General features: G+C 34.7%; 1 protein-coding gene across 1 annotated transcript in view; it reads left to right on the top strand.

The window, feature by feature from the left end:
- Nucleotides 1–14353: 14353 nt before the first annotated feature.
- The window catches only part of LOC127990556 (receptor tyrosine-protein kinase erbB-4-like), a 209442-nt gene continuing 196559 nt past the window's right edge, over nt 14354–27236 (top strand). The window contains exon 1 of the mRNA XM_052591508.1: nt 14354–14638. Coding sequence (XP_052447468.1) covers nt 14560–14638 — 79 coding nt within the window. The 5' untranslated portion in view covers nt 14354–14559. The remainder of the gene's footprint in view (nt 14639–27236) is intronic.

Raw genomic sequence — 27236 nt, 5'->3', positions numbered from 1 at the left:
TTTAAAGAATAATTCAAAAGAAGTGAAAATTCTGTCATCATTTACTCACCCTTGCACTATATCCCACAATCCAATGCGGAGTAGCGTCGAGCTGGAAGTGACAGCGGGAGCGAGCGAGTTTGAATGAGAGATGGAAGTTTACATCTTTATTATTTCTGTTTTAACGTTTTTCCTACATTATTTATATTAAAATATGTTATGTATGCAATAACCCAGTTTAATATTTGACTAATTTACTGAGGTGGCATCGTTGTTAACTTACAAAAATGATGATAATTTGGTGGATAATTAAATTTTTTTTTTCGTTAATAACAAAGTGTATTCTGATGTAAAATTAACGGTCGCCTGAGGACGCTCTACAAACATCTTATCTGAGCTCAAAATGCTGCTTGAGCGAGTGTCAAAATACTAAAAATAATAAATACATAATTATGAACGTGTTTATGTGTGTTTATTTTTGTTCTCAGTACGTTATTTTAATAGCATTTAATGATTATGAACTTAAAAGCATTACAAATAAAATAAAATAAATAATTATATAACGTTACCATCGATGAAACCACAAAGCTGAACCGGAGGTTTGTATAACTGCAATATAAAGTAATTTTGAGTATTATTGCTATTAGTATTATTTTCTAAAATTAGGTACATTTAATATAAAAGTACACATGGCAATGTTTTTGCAACAGCTCCAAGTCTCAGGTGCAGTGTAGGCTATACGTCATTGTCCGAATCCGTTCACTTATTTATTTGTTCACTCCTTCCTGATATAGTGAACTCAACTGCCATACACTATATAGGGATTAGTGAATGAGTGAATGAGTGAGCGATTTCAGCCACAGCAACAGAATCCCATTCCTCTGTCACTCAGTCTTGGACTTGATTTCCCATAATTATTGTTTGGACTGTTTTGCTGGTTTATCACTTTTGCCTGTGATTGGATCAAAATTGTAGCTCTGAATAAACACTTTATTTGGATCCTCAGCCATGTCTCAGTTCATGACAAATGTTTTATGAAAGTTACCTGCCTGAATATTCTTTACCAATCTATTTGAATATTTAGTACTTTTGAAGCGTGATTGCGTCCCTTAAATGTTTTTGTCTGTTTTTTACTTATTTTAAGACAGACAAATGTATGAAAATGACCTTGTCTTAACATTCATTCATAGCTCATGAAACATTGTTTTATGGAAATTACCTCTCTCTTATTTTTTCAGGTTTGAATGTTATGATGTTGAGTTCATTTCCAAAGATCCCAAAGTTGAAACCACAATACAATAACTGCTTTTTTCATTTATTATTAATTAAACATACAATAAACAACAACATGTGCTTACTGACCAGACAGCCCATATATGCGACCATGTAGATTATATACTGACCATATGCTAGTTTATCCTGTTTCCATCCATCCTTCCAGTAATTATTTTGAAATTCATAGTGTGCATTTCATTACTGCATTTCTGCCTCTTAGTCAATTCCAACCTTATTTTATTCTTCTGTAAATCGATAGTCCAAACATACACTCCATTCCTTTCGGACTCACAGGATCCTCAAAAATACAGATAAAATAGCCATTAAAATTGTTCCACCTTCAGAACTTTATTGGATTAGCCACATCTGAAGAAAACATATGTAAATTTGCTACCTGTAACTCCACATTTACTGGATTAAATACTATAATATTATAAATTAATAACATAATAATTAAACAAATTATTTATTTTACCCTGAACTAGGGTTAACTCAGATCTGTCAGCTCTGTTTGTATGTTTCAGGCTCACAGTTTCCAGTTACAGGTTTAAACACATTTACGTACATGTTTACAAATGCACAACAAGCAATTCAGTTTGATGGTCCTTATCACTCTGACTTCCAAATTGCATCTATTTCCACTAAATGAATTTGTTGGCTGTACTCAATTGACTGGGCAGCTCTGGTTGAGTGACTGATATATGAACTCATTTACTTGCTCACTGATGTATCACTGTATGATTTATTTTTCAGCGTGAGGTTGACTGGGTGTATCTTTCATGAACATATTTATTGGTGGATGAGTGAAATGATCTAGAATCTGCTCTGTGTATGGATGCACACTATGTGGAAATGAGCAGCCTGGCAAATACTATTTGTGTATGTGTGTGTGTGTGTGTGTTTGTTTATTTATTTGTTTATTTTATGTGTTTGTTTGTTTATTTATGAAATATGAGTGTGCAGAAAAATAATTTCTGACAATCTGAGGTCACTCAAGTTAAAGGTGAATTTTATAATTTGTCACTCTGTTGAGAATATCTTGTGTGTTAACTGTGAACATACTCTGGGTTTATCAGAACGTACTTCCAGATGCGTTTTTGGAAACAGTATACCACAAGTAAACCAGGTTTGGTTTAATCAACATAGAGTTCAGGGTATATGTGACGGTAAGTTAAGCTTGCTTTCTGGAATCCCCTCCGGATTCCACCATCATCTGTGCCATGGTTGCGTTAGTATGTGTGAGCCGGCGCCAGTGCAGCACTTACGAGGGGGTGGCTGAGGCAACGAAAGGGGGCTATAACATAGCAAAAGTAAAAAAAAAAACACTGTCAGACCAATATTATTAGATTCATTATTAGAACTAATAGAATACAGGGTTCACACAGATAGAGATTTGGTTGCGAGGCAGGTCAGTGGAAGGTCAGAAGGTCAGGTCATTTTTTTTTTTTTTAGATGTTTTTTAGATGCATGTTTTAGAAGCTGAATTTCTCGGAATTTGAGCACCATGTTTCAGAATAATGTATACATATACTATATATAGGCTATTATGCACGAGAATTATGCGCGAGAAGCTGCTAAAGACCTGAGACGAGAGCTTATAATTCAAGACGTCGTGCAATGTTAAAAAGGAAAGAAGGAAAAAAGAAAAGAAGGAGGAAAAAGATGTTCTTCTTCCTGACCCCAGACTATTTTAGGAGCGGTTAATTCCTTGAAAACATTTTTATTGTTTGCAAGATTTAAGAAGACAGACATGATGCAACTCATTGTAAAAAGAAAAAGCTTGTAAAAAAGATAAATAAAAAAAAAAAACACATTTTGTTCACAATAAAATTGATCATGATCTGGATCACACAGAAATGCACAGCATTTCAAATTCTTGTGTAATTGGAAAATGATATGTTATCAAAGGTGTCTGCTCAAGTTAGGAAGATTAATTCTGAGATCCCAATGGAATATTGTCAATGTGGGTCCTTAACCAAACCTATATGTCACCCTAGGTTGGGGTCTCCAAGATTCTTGCTTCAATTGAATTCTCTACCTCTGTCAAATGCTGTTATTAAATACAAGCCGAGATCTCCAGAGCAGAACACCCACAGATCCATGGAGAAAGCTTGTGCGACACAAAGCACATAATGAGAAGTTCTTCAAGCTGGAGGCGAAATCACAGAAAGCCTGATGTGGATGCTGTGCTGGAGATATTGTTTACCAGCTAGCAGCATATCCCACAGTTTAGCTTGCAGTTGGAGGCCAGGCATTTGTTGAGACTTTATTCTCAGAGTGCCGTGTTCCAGAGGTTATATGTCTTTTAAATCATCTGTGAGATGGTCCTACTGTGTTCACCTCCACTGCGTTCTATTTAGGACTGGACACTTGATATAGAGGGTAGGGTCTTTCTTACTGTGTTCAGAGAGGCCATAGCTGTTTTATTTGAAGATAAATCAATTTCCAAAACTTTTGTACTCATACTGGTGACCATGTGCAACATGACTAGAGATACTGCTTGGAAAATTACACATTATGGTGTGGTGGAAAACAAGCAGAAGGTGGATGATGTTATTTTTTAAGGGGGAGAGAAGGACATTCATCAAAGGTTATTTGTCTTTTCGATTGAATAAATCTTTCCTAAATTTATTGGTCGCTATTTTGTTTAAGCTTGTTTAGACAAGCCAGTTTCATGATAACTTGTTTTTGGCATCAAATGAAGTACCCACAATAAACTAATTTAATATTGCACAACTAACAATACGAGTAGCTGTCTGGTTATACTTGTTAAGAACTTTTTAAGGCAGTTAACTATTTTTATTCTACTTGCATATTTCTTTTTTTTTTTTTTTTTTTTTGTATAAACCCTCTAGATCAGGGGTGTCAAGCTCAGTTGCTGGAGGGCCGAAGCCATGCAGAGTTTTATTCCAACCCTGGTCCAACACACATATCATGTAGTTTTCACATATGCCTGAAGGACTTGATTAGTTGGATCAGGTGTCTTTATTTAGGGTTGAATCTAAACTCTGCACAGCTTGATAGATACTTTTAGATCCAGATAATCTAACATCAATAATACATCAATATTTTTTTACCCCATTTTCCCACATATAGTTGACAACATTATGAATCATGCATTAAAGGGAAAGTTCACCCAAAAGTGAAAATGTGCTTACATTCCAGGGGCCTGTACCATGATGGTAGCTGAACAAATTCAGAGTTACAGGATTCGTTTTGAGTTGACAAAACCAAACCTCTCCAGTCCGGCTTTGTTGGTACCATGATGCTGATCATCAACTTTCTTTGTCAACTCAGGCTTTGATCCTGAGTTTGTGGAGCACGTGCACATGAATATGTGACATCACTGGTGAACAGCCAATCATGGCCTTGCAATACAAAGCAAGATTTACTTCTCGCAAGAGACCCAGCGAGATTCAAAACTGAAGGTTAAAGGTTTTGCTAAAGGTTAAGAGATTGATGAATATGACAAATTTAAACGTCATATGAAATATGAAGGAGGACAAATAAAATAAATGATCTTGCTTTATCAGTGAAGTCACAAGTGAAACTCGTTAACTTAGTTTACACATTTGAAAATATATAGTGATAGAGACTCGAACTTGTAAGGTCAGATTTTTTATTTTTTAAATAGTGCATTCTTTTGATCTGTATCTTATCTCTATACATTACTATTTAAAATAACTGTTAAAGTAAAATTGCTTGTGTGTAAAAGATAAATATTAATATGAATCACAATAATTATATAAATCATAAAAAGACTCAGTAATTATTATTATTTTTTATTATTATTTTTTTTAGCATTACTGACCTTTCATTTGGAGCAAGATAAACTGGAGTGACTGTGTCAGACATGTGTCACTTCTCTCACATCTGACTGGTCCATCTTCAGTTTGAGATCTCTAACCCAGAACATACACTCCACAGCTAACCTGCTCCGGGGCAGGTTAAGTTACTATGGCAATAAACGCAGCTAAAAGCCAAGCCACTTACATGGTACCTAAAACCCAGGATTGGTGCAAACTAAACTGAAATTTACCTGGCTAGCCAAATAATCTGGCTTCATGGTACAGGCCCCAGGTGTATGTTTCTTAATTAAAACAGATTGAAATTAATTTAGCGTTACATCACTTAATGATCAATGAATTATCTGCAGTTAATGGGTGCCATCATAATGAAGAATTAAAGAAAAAAAATACATAAAGAAAAAAAATATTGTGTTTCTTGCAGTTGCAATTTTTTTATTTTCACTATTCTGATTTTCGTTGTTGTTGTTGTTGTTGCAACTGCAAGTAAATTGTCTTTTTATTTTATTTTATTTTATTTTATTTTATTTATTTGTTTCTGTGGTGGAAATAAGCTTAAATAGAAACATTCCTTTGAACCAGCAGTTTATCGGCCTAAGCCTGGAGCTTAGTCGCTTCACCAGCACTTATTCATTAATATTTAAAAGAAGCTAATACTGTACTGTAGCTAATGTTTTATTTATTTTATTTGTATAAAAATGTTCACATTAGAAGCATGGGATGTACCTTTATACCTTCTTGGAGTGCTGACTTTACCAAAACAGGCTAGAATATTTAGGAAGAGAGTTATGTAGATGAGCACTGCAGTCATCCAATTACCTAGTGGGATCAGCTCTACTAATAGATGCATAAGGTCGGGATCCAGTGACTAGATTGGGTGGATTAAACAGCCTGATTGGATTGGTCACCCCTGGTTGGTCCGTTATGAAAAGAGCTGAGGTGTTCCGATGGTGGATTTGAGTGCAACAAGCCATAGAAAACATTCCGTGTGTGGGATGAAATATTTATTTATTCATTCATTTATTTTAATGAAGGAAGCAAATGGAGATTCGTACCATGATGCATATTCTTTTTTCAAAATGTTTTCTGTTTAGCTTTGAGACTTTGAGGGTCTGAAATTATTCCATTTCATTTTATTAGCTGACGTTTACCTCACAATGAGTCATATTGTATTTTTTTTTTATCTTATTTTTTGTATTTTTTGTATTTTTTTTCTGTTTACAATTTTGCAATAAAGGCACCAAAAAAAAAGTTTTTGACAGCATTATGATTATTGAGATTATTGTTAATTTATCCATCAGTCCATATTTTGTGCTTAGAACATATAGATAGAACATCTATGATTGGTTCTTGCTTGACCAGAAGGAACTGTTATTATTTTGATAATAAATATATTTAAAACAATTCATGCAAAATCAAGATTCAAGACTATTTTATGTGTCCCTAGGGAAATGTAATGCTACCACAAAAAAAAAAAAAAAAAAAAAAAAAGAAAATATATATATATAATATATATATATATATTATAAACTAAAAGCACAATAACAACAGACTCTGAATAAATACAGACATCATTGCATTCATTATTACAACTGAGTTGTAAGTGTCATTCGTTTAGAAATTACAATGGCCATGCAGTATTTTTGATTCACTAAAAAGAACCAGCTCATAAAAGTCATCCACTGTAGATGACAAATTTACGTAAAATTTGTGATCGCTATTGCATCATCATTGAGTTTAATCACATATTTTGGTAATTCAGAATTGAACAGCTGGATGATTTTGAAACAAAACAACTGTTTAGTATTTCTTAACATTCTATTTTTAGAGTCACTGAATGAGTCAAATCCAAATGATTAGAAAGAATCTGGAAAGAATCAAAAGCTCATTGTCGTTATGGCTCTTCTAGGGTGTGTAGTAATTAGGGTAATCAATTATATCTGTTGAAATAAAATTTTCAATTAACAATGTTTAGAAGAATTTATTCTTTTTGGGATTGACTCCCAGGTTTAATAATAATGTCAATAATAATTGGCCCTTATGTCTAATAATGTTAAGGTCAATGTTACCTAAGCAGCCAATGCTAGGATTTCATTTATTTTAACTTGACTGTATGTTTAATTGGCTAAATTACATTTAATGTTCATTTTGTGTGCTGTGTGGCAAGTATCCAGCATTCATTTTAGTATACTTTTTTCTTATTCTTCTTTGTCATTGTGGATAAAAATTAAAATTAAAATTAAAGAATTAAATATGGTCCTAAATCGGCATACTGAGTTTTGATGAACATAGATTATTTATAAACAGGGGTTAATCTTTACTCTCTATCGCAAACACTCTCCATTTCATCCTAATCTTTGTCCTTTGTGTGGATCTCTGGCGAAAACAGGTGGGATTATTGACATTTACTCATGTAAATTTTGTGAAAGGTAATGTTGTATGCCTTAGTGGTGACATTTCTGAGGATGTTTTGAAATTGCTTTATGAAACAGCAGAGATAATGTAGGAGTCTTTTTCTGTTCTCTGGGTTTGGGATATTTTGACACCCAGGTCAAAAACATGGTCAGCGTTAACTTAGGAAAGCCTATGGTAAATGTCAAGTCACAAAGAAAAAAGAGGATGTAATGAAGAGAGCTTTACTCAAGTTCAATGCTATACAAAAGTTTAGTTTATCACGGCTAATATATATATATATATATATATATATATATATATATATATATATATATATATATATATATATATATATATGTATGTATGCATATATTTACACTCACCGGCCACTTTATTAGGAAAACCTTTCAATTGCTTGGTAACACATATTGCTAATCAGCCAATCACATGGCAGCAACTCAATGCATTTAGACATCTAGGTGTAGTGAAGACGACTTGCTGGAGTTCAAACCGAGCATCAGAATAGAGATGAAAGGGATTTAAGTTACTTTGAACGTGGAATGGTTGTTGGTGCCAGACGGGCTGGTATGATTTTTTCAAAAACTGCTGATCTACCTGGATTTTCACACACAACCTTCTCTAGTCTTTCAGAGAATGTCCCAAAAAAGAGAAAATATCCAGTGAGTGGCAGTTGTTTGTATGAAAATGCCTTGTTGATAACCGAGGAGAATGGGCAGACTGGTTAGAGATGATAGAAAGACAACAGTAACTCAAATAACCACTAATTACAACCAAGGTATGTAGAATACAATCTCTGAACGCACAACACCTCGAACCCTGAAGCTGATGGGCTCCAACAGCAGAAGACCACACCGGGTGCTGGTCCTGTCAGATAAGAACAGGAAACGGAGGCTACAAAATTGCTCACCAAAATTCGACAATAGAGGATTGTAAAAATGTTGCCTGGTCTGATGAGTCTCAATTTCTGCTAAAACATTCAGATGATAGGGTCAGAATTTGGCGTAAAGAACATGAAAGCATGGATCCATCCTTCCTAGAGTCAACAGTTTAGGCTGGTTTTAATGGTGTAATGGTGTGGGGTAAATTTTCTTGGCTAACTTTGGGCCCCTTAGCACAAATTGAGAATCATTTAAATGCTACAGCCTACCTGAGCATTGTTGGTGACAATGTCCATCCCTTTATGACTACAGTGTACCATTCTTCTGATGACTAATTCCAGCAGGATAATGCACCATGTCACAAAGCTCAAATCATCTCAGACTGTTTTCTTGAACATGACAATATACACTGTATACACACACACTCACTGGCCACTTTATTAGGTACACCTTGCTAGTGATACACACACACATACATGCATGCCTCACTGTCATGAATTTGGTCCCTAAAGCTCAGATACATCACTGAGACAGAAGGAAATATAATTTTGCAAATTTTTAACTGCACAATTACAAAGTGAACGCTTGATTTAGATCACACTCCTCCCACACCGCTTGTGTACTGCATATTTCAACAACAATCTTTTCCCAGTGTGCATTTTTTTTTTCATCCATGGCGGCTGTGAATGAGTGACAACTGTGCTGTCAGTCTCTTGTCTGTTTGAAAGCCTTTGGGGTAGAGAGATACCTGCTGATTATAAATTTCCTTGTGTGAGGGATTTACTGAATACTCAAAAACTGTCAACCTTTCTAAAGGTTTTACTACAGCAAAAGTATCTTCAGTGTCATATGATCATTCAGAAATCATTATAATATGCTGATTTGCTGATTAAGAAACATTTATTCTTATTACCAATGTTGAAAACATCACAGTCATTACATTTTGAGGTATTGTGCAATATATATATATATAACTAGATTCAGGCATTTTGCTCATTAATGCTTTTTTTTTATTATTTGTTTATTTTATTTTTTTATTAACTTTTCCAGGTGAAGCAAAAATGGAACACAAACCTGATTAAAAATGTCACTGGATGTTGGAAATTAACACACCAACAAAAGTATATTCAGTTGCCATGATTGGTCAATAGCATAAATTAATATCTGGTGATGCATTCTAAAGAGCTTTTACAATTTCAGTGAGTGCCCTCGTACACCTTTATATCCATCTACCCTCCTCTAAACAACTCACAGTCGCATTTTAATCCATGATTAGCATAAAGCCATAAATCATTGAAAAGGAGGCCAACTAAGTATTATGACACAATGACCTAGAGATGTTGTGAAGGCAGTGAGCAAGATAGAAGGATGCAGAAAAGATGGAAGGTAAAGTGGATATGCCCTTACCTTTAACCTCACTAACACTTCACATTCTGATAAGATGTCAAACACATTTAAAAAGTCTGGGAGGGGATGTAACGAGACAGGGCCCAACAAGTATTCCTGATGCACACCACTACAGAAATGTCCTTGAGGAAAGTCCTTTTCTCCTTCTCTTCCCTTTTTTGTATTTGGAGAGTTAGGTTTCTCTTAAGCTCTGATTAATACAATTTTATATTTGCTTTAAAGCTCATTTTTAAACTTATATTTTTCTTTTAAATCATATTTATAACACCATTTTCCATGTATGTTTTATTATTTTCATGCTTTCATTTTAATTAATATTATGAGTAGCTTTCTGTGTCATCCTTGAACTTGAAGCACATGCCAATTGCATTGCATATAAAATTTACTTAATACGAAAGTAAAAGGGCAACGTCACGTTGTGACAGACAGTTATCTTGTCAGGAGAGATTAAATGAAGAGTTGACCCATAAATTGATTTCCATCTATTTAATCCACCAAAAAAATACCAATCAGACAACACACTTTAAACATCAAATGATCAATCATCTCATTGCTTAATTGTCTTGAAAATAGCACAATTGCAAGGTAGAATTCTAATAACAAATTTATTTGTCAAATTTCATATTTAATGCACATAACTATTTTATTCACACTCGTTTAAACCACTCAAAGTTCACCTATGATTTTTGAATTAGCTTATTGACCCATATTGTGTGTGATAAATAGATATATTACATATGCAGCATTCACATTGCATATGCCCAAACTATCTTTTCTCAAGGACATTCCTGTAGGGGTATGCATCAGGGATACATGTTGGGCTCTCTCTCTCTCTCTCTCTCTCTCTCTCTCTCTCTCTCACACACACACACACAGGCAGATTTGTTTTTATGAAAAGTGGGCATAATGATCATATGCTGTGTTCAAGTCATGATGGAATGCTCAGATTTATGGGTCACACATAGACATCACCAAGCCATATTCACCTGTTGGGAACCTTGGGGATTTTCATTGAGCTGCAGCTTTCTAAGCATGCCAATTAAAGAATCATGTCAATAGAAAATTAGTATTGTTCATCATATCCAGTTTTTCTTTTTCTTGTTTTTCTTTTTATTGTGCGTGTGTGTTTGTTTAGTTTTTTTTATTTTTGTATTATTTGTGTGTTTGTTAATTTTTCTTCTTCTTCAAAATTAAGAAATTTTGAATGTTGATGGTGCAAATTAATTCTATGCCTAGTGTATGCTGTTAAAAATAGTGATAATACTTGTTTAACCACTTTTTTACATACCACAGCACAGTTCCTATCATTCTCTGTGGCAGCATGATGAAGAGAAAATACAAAGAAAAAGCATAATTTAAACACCTAATGTTTATCCTTTGTGCTTCATTTTGTTGCATTAGTGCTAAAAAAATAAAAATAAAAGCCCCTTGTTTTTTTGTCAGAAAGTGAATGTGAGAAAAAAAAAACAAAAAAAAAGTAAATGGCTTAGTGAATCCATTTTATTTGGACGTAACTCACTTTGCACATCATGTTGCAATTATGATTTCTGCATTGTCCTTCATGGGAGTGGGCGGTCACTTATTATTATTTTTTTTCCCATTTCCATGGTAACAGTTACTTCTCTTTTCCTGAAACTATCTTCTTATGCTTTTTTTTTTTTTTTTTTTTTTTTTTTTTTACCAAATTTATAATGCCTCCCATTTAAATTTAATTAAACATTTAATCATCATCATTTAATCAATTAAACAATGAATCATCAGGACAAATTAAACAAAGTATTCTCTGTTGGCCTGGATGACTGAGTATCTCCACAGACATATTTGTGTTCAGTATATAACATAGTAACACAATGGGACCTGGGGTCTTTTTTTAGGGCATGGGGATGAGGATGTGTGGGTTCCTGGTGAGGGGGTGCTTAAGGCATTGATTTCCATTACAACTGCCCCAGTGTGCAAATAGCAAGTTCTCCACCAAGACGGGGTTGATGTTTGCTTAGCGACAAAAAACCATACTGGTTATTTACTCTGCTCAGCACTCTACTTGGTCTGTTCATGGCTGTGCATCTTTTATATATACCATATTCAGATCAGACTTTCGGCCACAGGTTCCTTGGAGGTGTTTAATTTTTTATACCAGCTGAGACCAGTCCACCAGATTTGTTTGATATCCTCGGATGTAACATTATGGTTTGTATTCAGTTAAAATAATATTTCTCTAGAATAAACCCACTAACAAGAGAATGAAAATCAATTACTTATTTAAATATCCTTCAGATCCAAACTATAAATACAGAATAAACCTTGATATTGTTGTCTTGCAAGAGTAAAGCAAACACTTGTTTTGCTTTGATCTTGATTAAATGCATAAAACTTTGCTTTGAAAGAATTTGAATACAAAATGATACCAAAAGCAAGAGAAAACTAAAGCCAAGGGTGAAGATCAATAAGTAGACTCTTATGTATTTACAGACCTTGCCAGTAAATGTGCACCTCTCTTGACCTTCACCTCAAAGTCTTAAGAGCAGCAAATGCCAAGGAATTATTGAGTCATTCTTCCTTGTATGAATGCCCCTGTTCTTTCCTAAGAGCAACATTGGAACATATTGATCTGCACAAAACACCACAGTGGCCATCATCAGTTCATCATGGAACTGTAGAAGGACATTTTTTTTGTGTGTGTTATTGTTTTTTTTTTTGTTTTTGTTTTTTAGAGTGCACATGAGTGTATTTAGCTGATGTGAATGGATTTTTTTTCCTGAAATAGTTGTATTGATATATATGATGATTACAATAAATAAATAAATTAATAATAGGAAGATTCTCAAGACCTGCACAAATTGCAATTCTGACTTTTTTCCCTCTGAATTCTGAGGTAACGTCTTAATTTATTTATTTTCTGCCACAGAATAATAATAATTTTATTAAAAATACTTTTTTCTCATATTTGTGGTATGCATCTCACCATTTGGACTTTTCTTCTCAGAACTGTGAGAAAATAGTGTCTGATAGAAATAGGCTTCCATAATAGCCACTGTTGTCTCTGCACAGAAGAAATAAAGTCATAATGCTTTGAACTTGGAATCACATGAAGGGCGAGTAGAAAATCCCTTCCACTTGACCGTACAACTTCCCAAAGTTCTGGTATTCTTATAGGATTTTTTTTTAACCTTGGTAATGCTACACTGAACTGAACTCAGTGTAGCACCAGAAAAACATGATTTTAATGCTTGTGTATTTATAATACTAAAAATAGTGAATGATAGACTTTAACCCCCCACTTTAACTCCAAACACCTGCTCTGATGTAGATCATGGCTTACAGAGGGAATTGGTTTTGATCATGCTGAGTCACCATTAAGAAAACATTCTTGATTGTAATGTGAGGGCCTCTAGTGGTTAGGGATTGAACAGGTTAATGAAGTTCAGCCTGACTCAGATGCATGAATTTATGAGGTACCAGTGTCACAGTGCCACATTATATACAGTAACCATCCCATACAGAGAGATCATAACTCATTTAGATGCTCCTTAATATAATTTTAAAATCACTCTTGGTATTAATAACTAAAGATCATGGTAAGACTGTAATAGGAAAATGTTACTTCATTTTAATTATATCACGCAAGAAAACATATGGATATAAGAGTGTGAATTTTTAAGTTAATAATTTACACGTTTTATTTGAATAACTTTGTCATATTTTCCCAAATTAATTTGTTTATAATAGGTCACCTGAAGATGGTTGTGTGTTTCCTTTTCAACCTATCATTGTATTTATGTACAGCAGTTTTCAAACTCTGATCCCGGGACCTTTAGGAAGCTGCAAGGAAAAATAAATAATAAAGAGAGAGGGGGAGAAATAATATATTTTTATAATATATTTTGACATTAGCGTTTCATTCTGCTTTCATTTAAAGACTAGAAATCATGAAAGTAAACTGTAAATTAAGCAAGAAAAAAACATAAAATTGACAGACCTAGTTTTTATTGATAAAGTGAAATAAATAAATAATCCATTCACGTTTATGCCTCGTTTATTTCTAGGTGTTCTTCTTTGCAATGTATATATTTACCAAGATAGTTTGTATGTGCGTTTCTCTTACCCACTCTTGTCTGTCAGTTTTATTATAAAACAAAACTTTCAATATAAAGCTGCATTGGAACAATATTTACAGTGCTATACAATTAAAATTGAATAATATTAAAATAATTATTTCGATCTCTTGTTTTGGCTTTAGATAAAATTACTGATGTATTTTTTATTTTTTTATTTAAAAGATATCATTTTGCAGATATCATATTGTCTTTACAAAATTACACAATTTTACAGATGAAAATATATTATAAAGGGAATCCCTCAAGAGGATCATCATATTTGGGCATGAAAGAGTTTAAAAGGCGCTGACTGAACAACACTGAAAACAGGTGTATATGCAAAACAGTTGTTGGTGGGCGTGGCCTCACTTGTTATAGGGCCTCTTTTGACCATTCACAATTCAGATAGGCGGTGTTCAGCACAAGGAGGGGCGTGTCTTGACGCTTAAACCGAAGTTGCGAATCTGTCGAGGTAATTAAATGGTTACAAGTCCCTCAATCCGGATAATCAGACACAATTACTTTTCAAAAAAACTAAAACAGAGCTTAAGCAAACACGTCCAGCTGTGTTTATTGTAACATAATGTGCTCTGCAACGAAGACGTGAGTGTGCGCGCTGGAGACGCAGTCGCTGGACTGTCAATGCCCGGATTCTCTATTGATCATGCTAATGTATGGAGATATAACTTCTTAAAATAAGCAGAAATGTGGCCGGCTCGCTTTCTTCTCTTCTTCTGCCTCGTCGTCATAATTGTGGTGGTTCAGAGGAGCAGCGGGCAGTCAGGTGAGTGATTGTACCGGTGCGTAAAGGGTCTTGGCAAGGTACGCACTTGTCCGGTGTACGCTGTTATGTACTACTTTGCTGCACTATGTACTACTTTGCTGCACTTGAACGATCGGAGATTGAAATGCTCCAGTGTATACTTAAGGTGTAGGCTATCCATCGACTCTTCATGATGGCCAGAGTAGGAATCAATTGGAATCACACATACAAGATTCAATGCAGCACCATCTCTCTTTGTTAGTCCAGTGCTTATTTTGTAATATTATCAAATTAGTATTCTAATATCTATATGGAGTACCAGGTAACCTGGTTTCATCGATACTTATAATTTCTTAAAACAGACTGGCTCATGTTAGTTCAATATATTTTTGTAGCAGATTGAATTTAATATTGGACATGATGGTGATGATTTACAAGTGTTATGTGGATTACTTATAATACTCTTGCTTATAACTTTTGACCAAGACTTGGCACTGTCACCAAATTCATAAGGTGTTGTCAAAGAGGACATTGTGCCAACAGTGTCACAAAAAAAGTTTAGTGTCAATACACCAAAGCTGAGATACAACCTTAGTCTGGCATGCTTGGTGTCAAACTTGATAACATGTTACCAGAGAATGTTGTATTGTAATATATAAAAAAAAAAAAAAAAGATATTTTAGTCCAGCATGGTTTGAAGATGATCTGGAACTAATTTGGTGAACATCCAACTCTGAGGAGGAGTTAGAAAAAGTAGTTTTTAATACATTTCATAATTGCTGATGCCCAATATGGCTGACCTTCGGTCATGATTTTAGACCTAACAATTCAAAAGTTAAAAGCAAAACCAGTAATTGGCACCGTACACAAACTGTTTAGGGATGCCATTGATAAATGACAAGATTAGTTTCATTATGCCACAGCTTTGCAAAGATTTGTTATGTTAGGCTTCCTTGTTGCTAGATGTGTTGATGTGTCACATGAATGATTTGGTAAATCAGACTGTATATTCAGTTTTGACGAGAATAGTCTGACGGTGATTTGATCCAAATAATATAAAGTTCAGGTAAGTGCTGTAGCTGGAATTTCTTTTTTTTTTATGAGATTGAAAATGGTGGAAATTTCATGACTTGGCATGTTCAAATGAATAAGGACATATATATATAATGTATATGTGTATTTTTTTTTTTTTTTTGGCCTGTTGGTGGCGCTTAAGAAAATGAGATAGCACTGGAATCCTGGGCCTGTATTCATAAAGAATCTTAATGCAAAAAGTAGCTCCTAGTAACAAAATTCTAAGAACATTCTTAGAAATGTGGGCGTTTACTCTTAAAATTAAAGAAAAAATCCTAGTAAAGAAAAAAGTAATTCAGAAAGCATCTTAACCCTTAAAAGAGGTCTTAAGGTCAAAATTGTTAGGAGCACAGACGAGGACTTTTAAGAGGCTTAATAGTTTCTTTAGCAGAGGAGAAAATGGCAGAGAGACGAAGAGGCAGAAGAAATGTGTTGCAGACAATGGATGACAGTGAGTTGATTAGACGGTATAGATTATATAATAATTTATAATTTAATATATAAATTGAAGTTATCACTACATTACAATATTTGGCAACTGGGAAAATGCAACAATGCAATAGTGATGATTTGAATAAACAGTGACAAACAATTACAGCATTTTCAGAACATCTTATTGTGTCACAGTTCATTTAGTTTCCACTGGACATTCCCACATTGCAGGCTCAAAAAACTGCATTTATGAATATAGCAGGCTTATAGGTGCGCACAAGCAGGGGGAATGAACCATTAATAGTTTGTGCTATACGCTCCCATGTCTGCTTCTTGTCCCTTGCTGTGACACCTGGCCCGAATTTTCCTTTACGAATGGCCTTGTGTTCATCCACTAACTGGGCTAACAGTAAACACTGTTCCTCTGTCCAGTTTGACTTTCTCGCCCTTCTTGGTTTTGATTCCATGTTTGATACATTAAAACTAACATTCAAACCGATACTTAAATAGGACAGCAATCACTGTAACTGGAAAGAGTGGAACAATTTTTTATCATTCTACAGTAAGTCAATCAAATACCTTATAGAAAATTAAAAGCATGGTAAATAAAAAAAAGGATTTAGATACACACATATAATGTGTGTGTGTGTGTGTGTGTGTAAGAGAGAGAATGGTCAAATAGGAAAAATTATGCATGTAAATTCAAAGTGAGAATTAGAATAGACCCTATACTTAAAATCACTCTTTTTTTTTCTTCTTGGACAACCAACCAATCACAGTCTTCAAAAGATTGTGTCATACATAGCAACGGAGTCAACCCCGCCTCTTCACTAAGATGAAAGTTATTTTTTCTTTTCCTTACTCTCAGATCGGTCGTGAATCGCTCTTAAGTTAAGACTCCTACGTAAAAGTTTTTAAGCTAAATTAAGAGTTTTCTGAGAGGATTCTTAGAATCTTTATGAATACGGGCCCTGGAGTCTGTGTGATACATTTCACAACCTTCTAGCATATATGGATCTATGGGTTGTCAGACATCCAGTCAGGGGAGAGTTAATTTCTAATATGTCTATGCGCGTAAAGGCGCTAGGTGGAACGCAGCGAGGGAGTGCGCTCAGCGGAACGCGCATTTCCTGCGGGCTTGGCATCGCGCTGCATGCCCCTACGCTGTGTTCAAATAGCTGCTCAGCATATTTCTGCATCTCTACTGTGAGAAGCAACTCAGCGTTGGCGGTGCATAAATAAAGTTTTGTTGTGCTGTGTATGAACAAAGAGAAAAATGGAAAGAGGTTATCATGACACAAATATGAGTGTTATGACGCAATATGGTGTCAAGCATGTATTCAGGGAAGCAGACGTGTGTACTGTTGGTTTATGTTGCTGTTCTTATAATGAATATAACGCTTGACGGATTTAGAAAATCCCATCAAAACATGTTCATAATGTACTTTACCTTAAAACGAAATTGTGATATTGTTTTCATGAGAATTAATATTTCCCATTAAATTTGAATTTTATTAATGAGATTTGGGTTTTATTACCATTATTCTTAATTAACATTTTCATCTGTGTATTACAGTAAAAATAAAGTAAAAAATTGTGATGATAAATAATCAATCATCTGTGATTATTTGAAACGGTCAATATTGCTTTAGATCAAATTTTGTTCAGATACAGTATCAACTGAACAATTGAATGCATCTCTGCTTGGAGTGCATCTTGTATTTACTAATTAAATGATAAGGTGAAGGTCAATTGGAGGACTGTAAGATCACAATAGTACCAGCATGATTTCCAATCACTGGAGTCTATTTGTGGAGGGCTGAATTTAAAATCCCTCATGCAGGAAATTCTTGACAAATTATTTCAGGGTCACCAGGTTTCATATTTTTGCTGTTCATTTCTCCCCCCTGCATGTCTTCCTTTATATCAAACTTCTGCTTCAGCTCAATTTCAGCAGATAATTGACACAAAACCTGACCCAGGTTGAGATGTGACATTTAAGTTTTAAAGGATACTGACTCTGGAATGCAGTCAAATTATTAATCAGCGTCAACTTGGATTAATCTCCCTTTGAGAGCCACAATGAGTCTCCCAGTAATTAAGCTTGTCATTGATATGGTGTCTAGACAATGAATATATTTTAATGAGAAGGAAATTTTGTTTGCAATTTCATCCAAGCTTAATCCTCTTATTAGTAATTTATTTGTCATGAAGTCATAACTTTAAATGACACTTGTTGTCCATGCCTTTCATTACAGGGACATTTACTGTAGTAACATGGACACTAAATGATTAATAATGTGTTGTGCAGTTTTTTTTTCCATGGCAGCAACAAAGTGTATAAAGTGCGTTTGTGTGTTCTGGTCATTTGAGTGACAAATGTTTTATAAACAAGGCCCAGGTAGACACTGGATTTGCACATCATTTGCTATTAAAACATGGAGCGGTTCCTGTGATAAAAGACTCCATCAAAGTACTATTGTATCAGATTTCTTTTTTTTTTTTTTTTTGTAAATCAGTGAATATATGTTAACTAAAACAACACAAAACATCAGTATTATAGCTCTGCCCACAGCACGCCTCCAGGAGCTCAGCTTTTTCCGGAAAGAATCGGAAAGCTGTATTTTTCTTTTATAAATATGATAAAACTAAAGACCTTTTGGATATATGAAGGATCCAGTACTAGTCTATAGGTACTCAAGATTGACATGAGATTAGGTGAAACTGTGTATGTTATGTACTCTTTAATCAGCAGCAGTGCTAAATCCGGAAGCGGGTATACTAACTTGCCGGCAACCTGCCAAAATAAAAGCCTGCTGATTTTAAGTTTGAATATGATGAAAAGGCTTTTATTTATTTTTAGACGCTTTTATCCAAAGCGACTTAAAATTGTGGAATACATTAAGTGATTTTTCTTAAAGAGGCAAACAAAGAAAGTCGTAGTAAATATTAGCATTTTATTTTTAAGTTTACTATAAAATAAATGTATTTAATACTAGGACTGCCTTTGTGCAGTAATATTATAACTTTTATTAAGTCATTTTTTTATAGTTATATTTAATGGGTCACTCTCTATGCAGTCTGAGAACCAAACCAAATCTCCAGGTTCTGTATGTATGCATTTATTTATGTATGTACTGTATTTATTTGCTTATTGGTTATTATATTTTTTTTTTTTTAAAAATAATACTTTTTAGCATTTTATGTGTGATATAATTTAAACACCCAACATTTTATTTGATTTAAAAATGTATTTGATTTTACTGGACATGATATTGTGAGAATCACAAACATGGTTTAAAAATGATTTGTCATGTATTCAAATTTAAAATTATTATTAAATCATTTATAAAATGTTCTTCTGAAAAGTTATGAAAGCCTTGATCTTTCTAAAGTGCCTGGAAGCAAACATCATGAACGTGTCAATTATTTGGTGTGGAGTAAACCACTAAGTCAATTATAATCTATAGGATAGCCCTTTTTTAAAGGATCTTAAGAATAGGCCAAATAATTATATTTTTCTCTAGCTTAAGGGGTTATTGTTGTTTTTTTCACCATTTGACATTCTTCTCTGAAAACAATCATCTGCTGGACTCTTTCTGTGGTTGTAGCATGGCATCTGTACTTTTGTTTCCAAGACATTTCACGAGTTCACCCTTACATCTTATCTGAAGGCGAATAGTAGGCATATTTTGGCGTGCTGTCCTGGGGGAGGGGTCCGGGCCCGGAGCATAGCCCGAACCCAAATAACTCCCCCTATCCCCAATTTGGGATAAATAGATTAGAAGTGAGGAGTTGGGGTGGAGGAGGGATGCCGAAAAACTGTCGTGGGACAGGAGGTAGGAAGACTGGATATATATACGCTTGTGTGCTATTTAAGATGATTAGCTAAACGAGATGCACCTGTGCCAAAGTGGATGATTATCTGATCGTGCTTCTCCCGAACTTTGTTAATAAAACCACATTTCCCCTTCCTTCTTCTTCAATGTCTCCTCACTGTCTCTCAGACTTTTTTCCATCCTCTCAGAATTGTTTGGCTCAGTGTCTCTCCTTCAGCTGCGATGTGTTACTTCCCATGCTAATGTGATCATTAATACAAGCACACACACACACACACACACAAACTGCATATAAGGACAGCTCAAGTTTTAGCCTGGATTTTTTGTAGGTTTTCCTATATCTGATTTAGCACAATTAAATTAATCTGAGTTTCAAAAGTAAAAAAAAAAAACGCAACTCCATATACTCCAATGTTAAATTATGATTATGCTTTTACTTGAAGAAAATGAAGTGAGTGAAATGAGTGATGGTGAAAACAATGTGAGTATTTTTCCAAAATCTGAAAATGTTCATTTTTGGGGGGTTTCTTGAAGTTGTTTTTTACTGAAGTTGTCATGCAACTTTTCTGTGTTGGTCTTTACTTTATTTGACTAGCTTCTATGAAGTGACAGATAAACTTTCTATATATTCTATACTTTTAGTATATATTAGTTTTATTGGATCCATGGCCTTCGAGTCAACAAGCAAATATTAGCCTTTGTATCCCAACTATCCATGATTATATGGTCAGTTGCATTTTATTATTTGTATTCAGGATTGTTTGTCTCTGCTGTCAGACTTGTGTGCCTTTTTGGATCGCAACTCACTAGTTTTAAAAGAAAAGAGAAGAGAGTCGTCTTGGGGCAGTTTATTGTGAAGTAGCGTGGTGTTGTGCAGGGTGGAAACACTGTCCACTTTGTCCTTTTAACCTCTTCCCTATGCACCAGTGACCTGTTATAAATGAGCTTGTGCTCAGAAATGGCAGCTGTGGTAGCGGATGGCAGAAAAGGTAAAGAGGGAATGAAGGAGAGAAAGCAAAAAGGAGAGAGCGATAAGCATTTGTACTCCAGCATATCTGTGTCTTCTTGTGTCCATCAAGCCTTATGGCCTTACTTTTTTTGCTCTGTTTAGGTGAGATAGAGGGCAGATGTCACATTGCAACCCTATAGAGATATCAATGCAGTTTCTCTCAGTTTAAAGGTTCATAAAACTCCTACTGAGACGGTGGGGCGATAGTGAGTCTCCTTGGATTACTGGTTCAAAAAGACCTTGTGTGAAACTATAATCATTGCTTAATGTTCTCAGTGGAGAGCTCATCACTTATTTCACTCAGAGCAGTGGAAGTTTTGGATGAAAGGATATCAGCTTTCATCAACTTTATTGTGAACTGAGAAGTGTAATGCAGACTTAAGTTAGAGTAGATGCTATATTTACTGAGAATATTTACTGATATATATACACACAAACACACATGGTTTTACTACCTATATATAGCTGGCCACTGGCAAATTCTTGGGGTCGGACATTGAGTACTTGTATTGTACACCATTTTACTATTTGAATCCATTTCTTATTTTATCTCTCTGGGATATCCAGGACCTGGAATGATGGAACTTGCATGTAACTGCTGGAAATGGGCTGCACATTGCATGAATGTAATTTCACACACATGAACAATTTAATGTTTCACAGAACTGTAATAACCTGGCTGGGTGTACTGTCTGAACAAGAGCTGGATGTTATATATATATATATATATATATGTATACAGTAAGTAACAATATAAAAACCTTCATAGTAACTGGAAGAAGGAGGACCGGAACCAATGGACATTCAAATTAAGCTTTAATGATAAAAATAAACACAAAACAGCGTGACAGCCCCTTACAGATGACTGCCATGCACAAACAAAAACCAAAACACAAAATAAAGTCTAGGCCTGGTCCTCTCTCGTCCTTCACTGTTGTAGCTCATCTTTTGTATCCTTCCGATCTCCTCCGTGGGACTCCAGACCGGTGAGTGGCACAGGTGTATTATAAATGTAATACTGTGATATATACTGTACTTTTACAATAATATACAGTGAAACATACAGTAAAATACTATTTTAGTAATGCTGCTCACCCCTAGTCTGAGCTTTGCATCATCACCATGTGCAGAAGAGATGGTAAATTCTGAGCATCACTGATGCCATAGATGTGTGTTCTTTTATGTGTCAGTGAAGTAGGTACATAGAGAAGCATCTTTATCATAACTGTATAAAAACATCAAATCTCAGTGTCTAAGGCATACTGGAGAGCTGTAACAAATTGATGTCCCTAATGGCATCAGTTTGTGTGAAAGATGGCATTTGTGCTGTACTTATGTTTTTATACTTTTGTCTAGCTGTGCAGAAAGCAAGAAAAGCTTCTTTTTTTTCTGTACTGAGAAATTTTAGAAAACAAAATTTTTGCACTGGTTTCTTTAAATATGTTACGTGTCTGTTTTATGTGTTGGATTTATGTACAGCAATTGAGCGTGAAATTACAAACTAGTGATAGACTGATTTTAACCAAGGCCAGTATTTATTTTTTTTTACTTTATTTATTTTGCTCTATTCATTTTTATTTTTTTTATTGTATTTATTTATTGGGGAAATTATGAAAAGTTGAATCTTTATTTTACTTCAGTAAAAAATAACAGAATACTTCTTTCTCTCTTGATTTACTCTTTTTAATTGTTGCTCTTAACAGAAGGAAATGGTTTGAATAGAGAGGTTTATTAGGGTGTGTGGTTAACATCTCTCACCTGCCATCTGTGTCTGTGTCATTTTTAGATTTGGAGCAATTCTCAACGATTATTTAGTGTGGGTTTAACACTGAAGAAAGCTAGAAGAGAAAGAGATACTAACAAATGTAACACGATCATCTGACATGAAACAACATCAAAACTGCAACGTTATGGAATAAAATGACTGATTAAGAGGTAATAATTACAGTCAGGCTTTGGGGTTGATCGACTCCATCTACATTTCGATTTTCATTCTTAATCCAATTCATAGAGTTTTTTCAGCTTTTTGTTCAAAATGTTGTTTCTTTATTTTTTTATGAAACACATTAGGTGTTTAAAAAAATCCATGAAGCTAGAATATATTTTTTTTTTTTTTACAAGCAGATACTCTGTTCAATTCAATTCAAGTTTATTTGTATAGCGCTTTTTACAAAACAAATCGTTACAAAGCAACTTTACAGAAAATTATGTTTCTACAATATTTAGTAGTAGCTAGTAGTTTGTGCACATTTGACAGGATTTTAGAAAAACTAAAAAATAATAATAATACAAGACGTAGTCAGCTAGACGATGAACTATCAATATTATTAATTAAGTTATTATATGATTAAGTCACACATTTAGGAATAATTGTTAGTTCTGTTTGTTCATTCAGGGTTAGCATCATCTGAGGTCCTCTGAGGGTCAGCATCATCTCTTCTCAGGTGTTCTGGATCCAGACTGGAGCTTGTGTAAATCCTAGTTACCACGGGATGTGAATCCCGTGGCAAAACATAGAAACAAAATACAGACATCATTAGCATAGCTGCTGATCCAACAAAGTAAAATTAGTTTAACCCAAGCTAATGAATAAAAATGCACCTTTGATCAGATGCAACTACACTCACAATTAAAAAGATACATTATTCGAATGCTTGGCGAAAGAGATGTGTTTTTAATCTAGATTTAAACAGAGAGAGTGTGTCTGAACCCCGAACATTATCAGGAAGGCTATTCCAGAGTTTGGGAGCCAAATGTGAGAAGGCTCTACCTCCTTTAGTGGACTTTGCTATCCTAGGAACTACCAAAAGTCCAGCGTTTTGTGACCTTAGGGTGCGTGATGGGTTGTAACGTGGTAGAAGGCTAGTTAGGTACGCTGGAGCTAAACCATTTAGGGCCTTATAGGTAAGTAATGATAATTTGTAACTGATGCGGAACTTAATAGGTAGCCAGTGCAGAGACTGTAAAATTGGGGTAATATGATCATATTTTCTTGACCTCGTAAGGACTCTCGCTGCTGCATTTTGGACGACCTGTAGCTTGTTTATTGAAGAAGCAGGACAACCACCTAGAAGTGCATTACAATAGTCCAGTCTAGAGGTCATGAATGCATGAACTAGCTTTTCTGCATCAGAAACAGATAACATGTTTCGTAGCTTGGCAATGTTTCTAAGATGGAAGAATGCAATTTTTGTAACATTGGAAATATGATTTTCAAAAGACAAATTGCTGTCTAATATAACACCCAGATTTCTGACTGTAGAGGAAGTTACAGTACATCCGTCTAGTTGCAGATTGTAATCTACAAGATTCTGTGTAGTGTTTTTTGGTCCAATAATTAATATCTCCGTCTTATCCGAATTTAATTGGAGAAAATTCTTTGTCATCCAATCTTTTACATTTTTAACACAATCTGTTAGCTTAGATAATTGGGAAGTTTCATCTGGTCTCGTTGATATATATAGCTGAGTATCATCAGCATAACAGTGGAAGCTAATTCCGTATTTTCTAATAATATTACCAAGGGGCAACATGTATATTGAAAATAGAAGGGGACCTAGGACGGATCCTTGTGGCACTCCATATTTTACTGATGATAAATGAGATGACTCCCCATTTAAGTAAACAAAATGGTAGCGATCGGACAGGTAGGATCTAAACCATCTTAGAGCCTGCCCTTGAATACCTGTATAGTTTTGTAATCGATCTATGAGTATGTCATGATCTATGGTGTCGAACGCAGCACTAAGATCAAGTAAGATCTTAGTTCTTTCTTTGGATGATTTGTATGTTCAGATATTCATGTAACAAAATATATACTAATTAAAACCTAAATAGGGACGTAGTAGTATACTTAAAGTATGATGTAGAGTTCACTTAAAGAAAACTTATGAGTATACTTGCAGAATAAAACTACTAGACTAGTAGTTCATGAGACTATACTTCAAAGTGTACAAAGTATTTAATTAGTAAACTATTAGTCTACATATAAGTTCACTTTTAGTATACATGCATTACAAACTACAAACATAGAGGTAAACTAGTTGTACTCAAAGTGTGTCTACTGTTATACTTAAAGTATACTTAAAAGTATACTTTTATATACTAGAAAGTGGGCCATTTTAGTCCCAATGAGTATTGATACAGTACACTTACAAGTATAATATAGAACACCGATATTTGTATACTTGCTACATAAACTTATGTATGCTGTCACTTACATTACTTAAGTATACTTAGTAAAATAAACTTAAAGTATACTACTTTTTCTTAAGGGACTTTCTGCAGCTGGATGACAAAGGTCTGAAAAGTCCTTTGTAACTGAAGGAGAAACTTGATTTAGCCTGATTTTGGGATTATCATTACAGGTTTTTGAATGGCCTTTTTTGACTTTGCTACCAATCAAAACACCTTAGTAACTGGACAGCAACACCCCGGCAGGGACGGACTGGGACTAAAAATCGGCCCTGGACTTTGACTAGGCCCGGCCCAAAGCAATTGGCGCGCGGAACTTGACAACAACAACAATAACGCCTGGCATGAGTGTCACAAGACTTTAACTGTGGCTCATGATACTATACTATCCAAATTATAGCAATAGCACTGATGTTGACTAGATGTTGTGTTAAAATAAAAAAAAAAAGAAACCTCTAGGCTGTGACTATCTGACTTGGGGCGCTTAAAGTTATTTAAAGTTGAGCTGGTCTTTCTCTGCTCTTGGTCTAAGCTCAACCAGAATAAACAAATGATGAAATGCATTAAAAAAAAAAAAAAAAACAGGTTTTATTCCAAGATAGCATGGAATAGATTATAAAATATTATGTTATAACAGCATATTATACAATCTATTCCATGCTGTCTTAAATTGAATTTATTACTTAATAATCTTAATTAATTTATGCAGTAATTAATCTTAGTGCACAAATAATAATGTCACATCTAAATGAAAATACACCATTACAAATGTAACTTATGTATTCAAATCTTAAAAGTTTGTAAGCATTAACTGTAACGTTACCAACATTTTTAAAAGTAAAAGCACAACATATTTCTTAATATTAGCTACTGCATGTGGCATTTTATAGCTAAAATGTTGAAGCTTATCTGTTTTAACTACTGTAATCATTAAAAATGTGGCAACCTGAATATCACCTTCCTAACATCATCTCTAGCAAGTAACTCTCTTTCTCCTCTCATGTTCCATACTTGGATCTGGATCTGCCTGTGGAACCAGCTCATCTTTCTGGCCCTCATCACTGGTGGCATGTTGCTGCATAACTGTCTGGCTCACTTTTTCAATGCTGCTAATATTTAACTGCGAGGTGCTGCTGCTGACTATGCTGCAATATTTCAGAATCTAAATGCCGCAGTTTTTTTTTCTCTCGCGATCGCCTTCTCAGCCCCACCCTTTTCTTTCCGTTTTTTACCCGCGGCTGCGTTATGCATATTGTTTGTTTATTTCTATGCTTCTTCAATCGAACGTCTTTGCTGATGGTTTCTTCCTACTCTTCCACTTCTTCTTCTCCTTACTTGGCGGCCAAGGCCCGACAGTAAAAGAAAGAGTGCAGCTGGCATCCAACTTAAAGGTGCATTGCTGCCACCTACAGTACTGGAGTATGAAACAGATTAGTGGGGAAAAAAACAACAACAGGTGATGACTGCGTGCGTGGTGGGCCGAGAAGGGTCTGGCTGCAGACTTGCACTTGCACTCTCAGACATGCATTCTCAGACTTGCACTCTCAGACACTTGTGCTTCCGCTAGCGACGTCACTTGCAGTATTTATTATTATTATTATTATTATTTTCTATTTATTGATAACTTTTTGTTTGAATCTTTCAACATTTTACAACAGTAGCCAGGTGGTAAAGACAAGAAAAAAGAAACTAAATTACAATGTCACTTGCAATCGCTACTTGCATTCTCAGACTTGCACGCTCAGACACTTGTGCTTCCGCTAGCGACGTCACTTGCAGTATTTATTATTATTATTATTATTATTATTTTCTATTTATTTATACGTTTTTCTTTGAATCTTCTCAACATTTTACAACAGTAGCCAGGTGGTGAAGACAAGAAAAAAGTAACTAAATTCCAATGTCACTTGCAATTGCTACTTGCACTCTCCGCTACCTGTGAAGTCACTTGCAATCAACACAAATCGTGCTTGTTTCCAATGGAGACAAGACGCTGTGGTGGTGACAAAACGATTAAAACTAAATTAGTAGGCTTACTACTATAAACAAAGTCTTTAGTTAAGCGTTTTCC

Source organism: Carassius gibelio, chromosome A1 (assembly GCF_023724105.1).
Source record: "Carassius gibelio isolate Cgi1373 ecotype wild population from Czech Republic chromosome A1, carGib1.2-hapl.c, whole genome shotgun sequence".
Taxonomy (NCBI): Eukaryota; Metazoa; Chordata; class Actinopteri; order Cypriniformes; family Cyprinidae; genus Carassius; species Carassius gibelio.
Note: the sequence above shows the minus strand (reverse complement) of the source record. Positions and strands in the feature narration are given on the sequence as shown.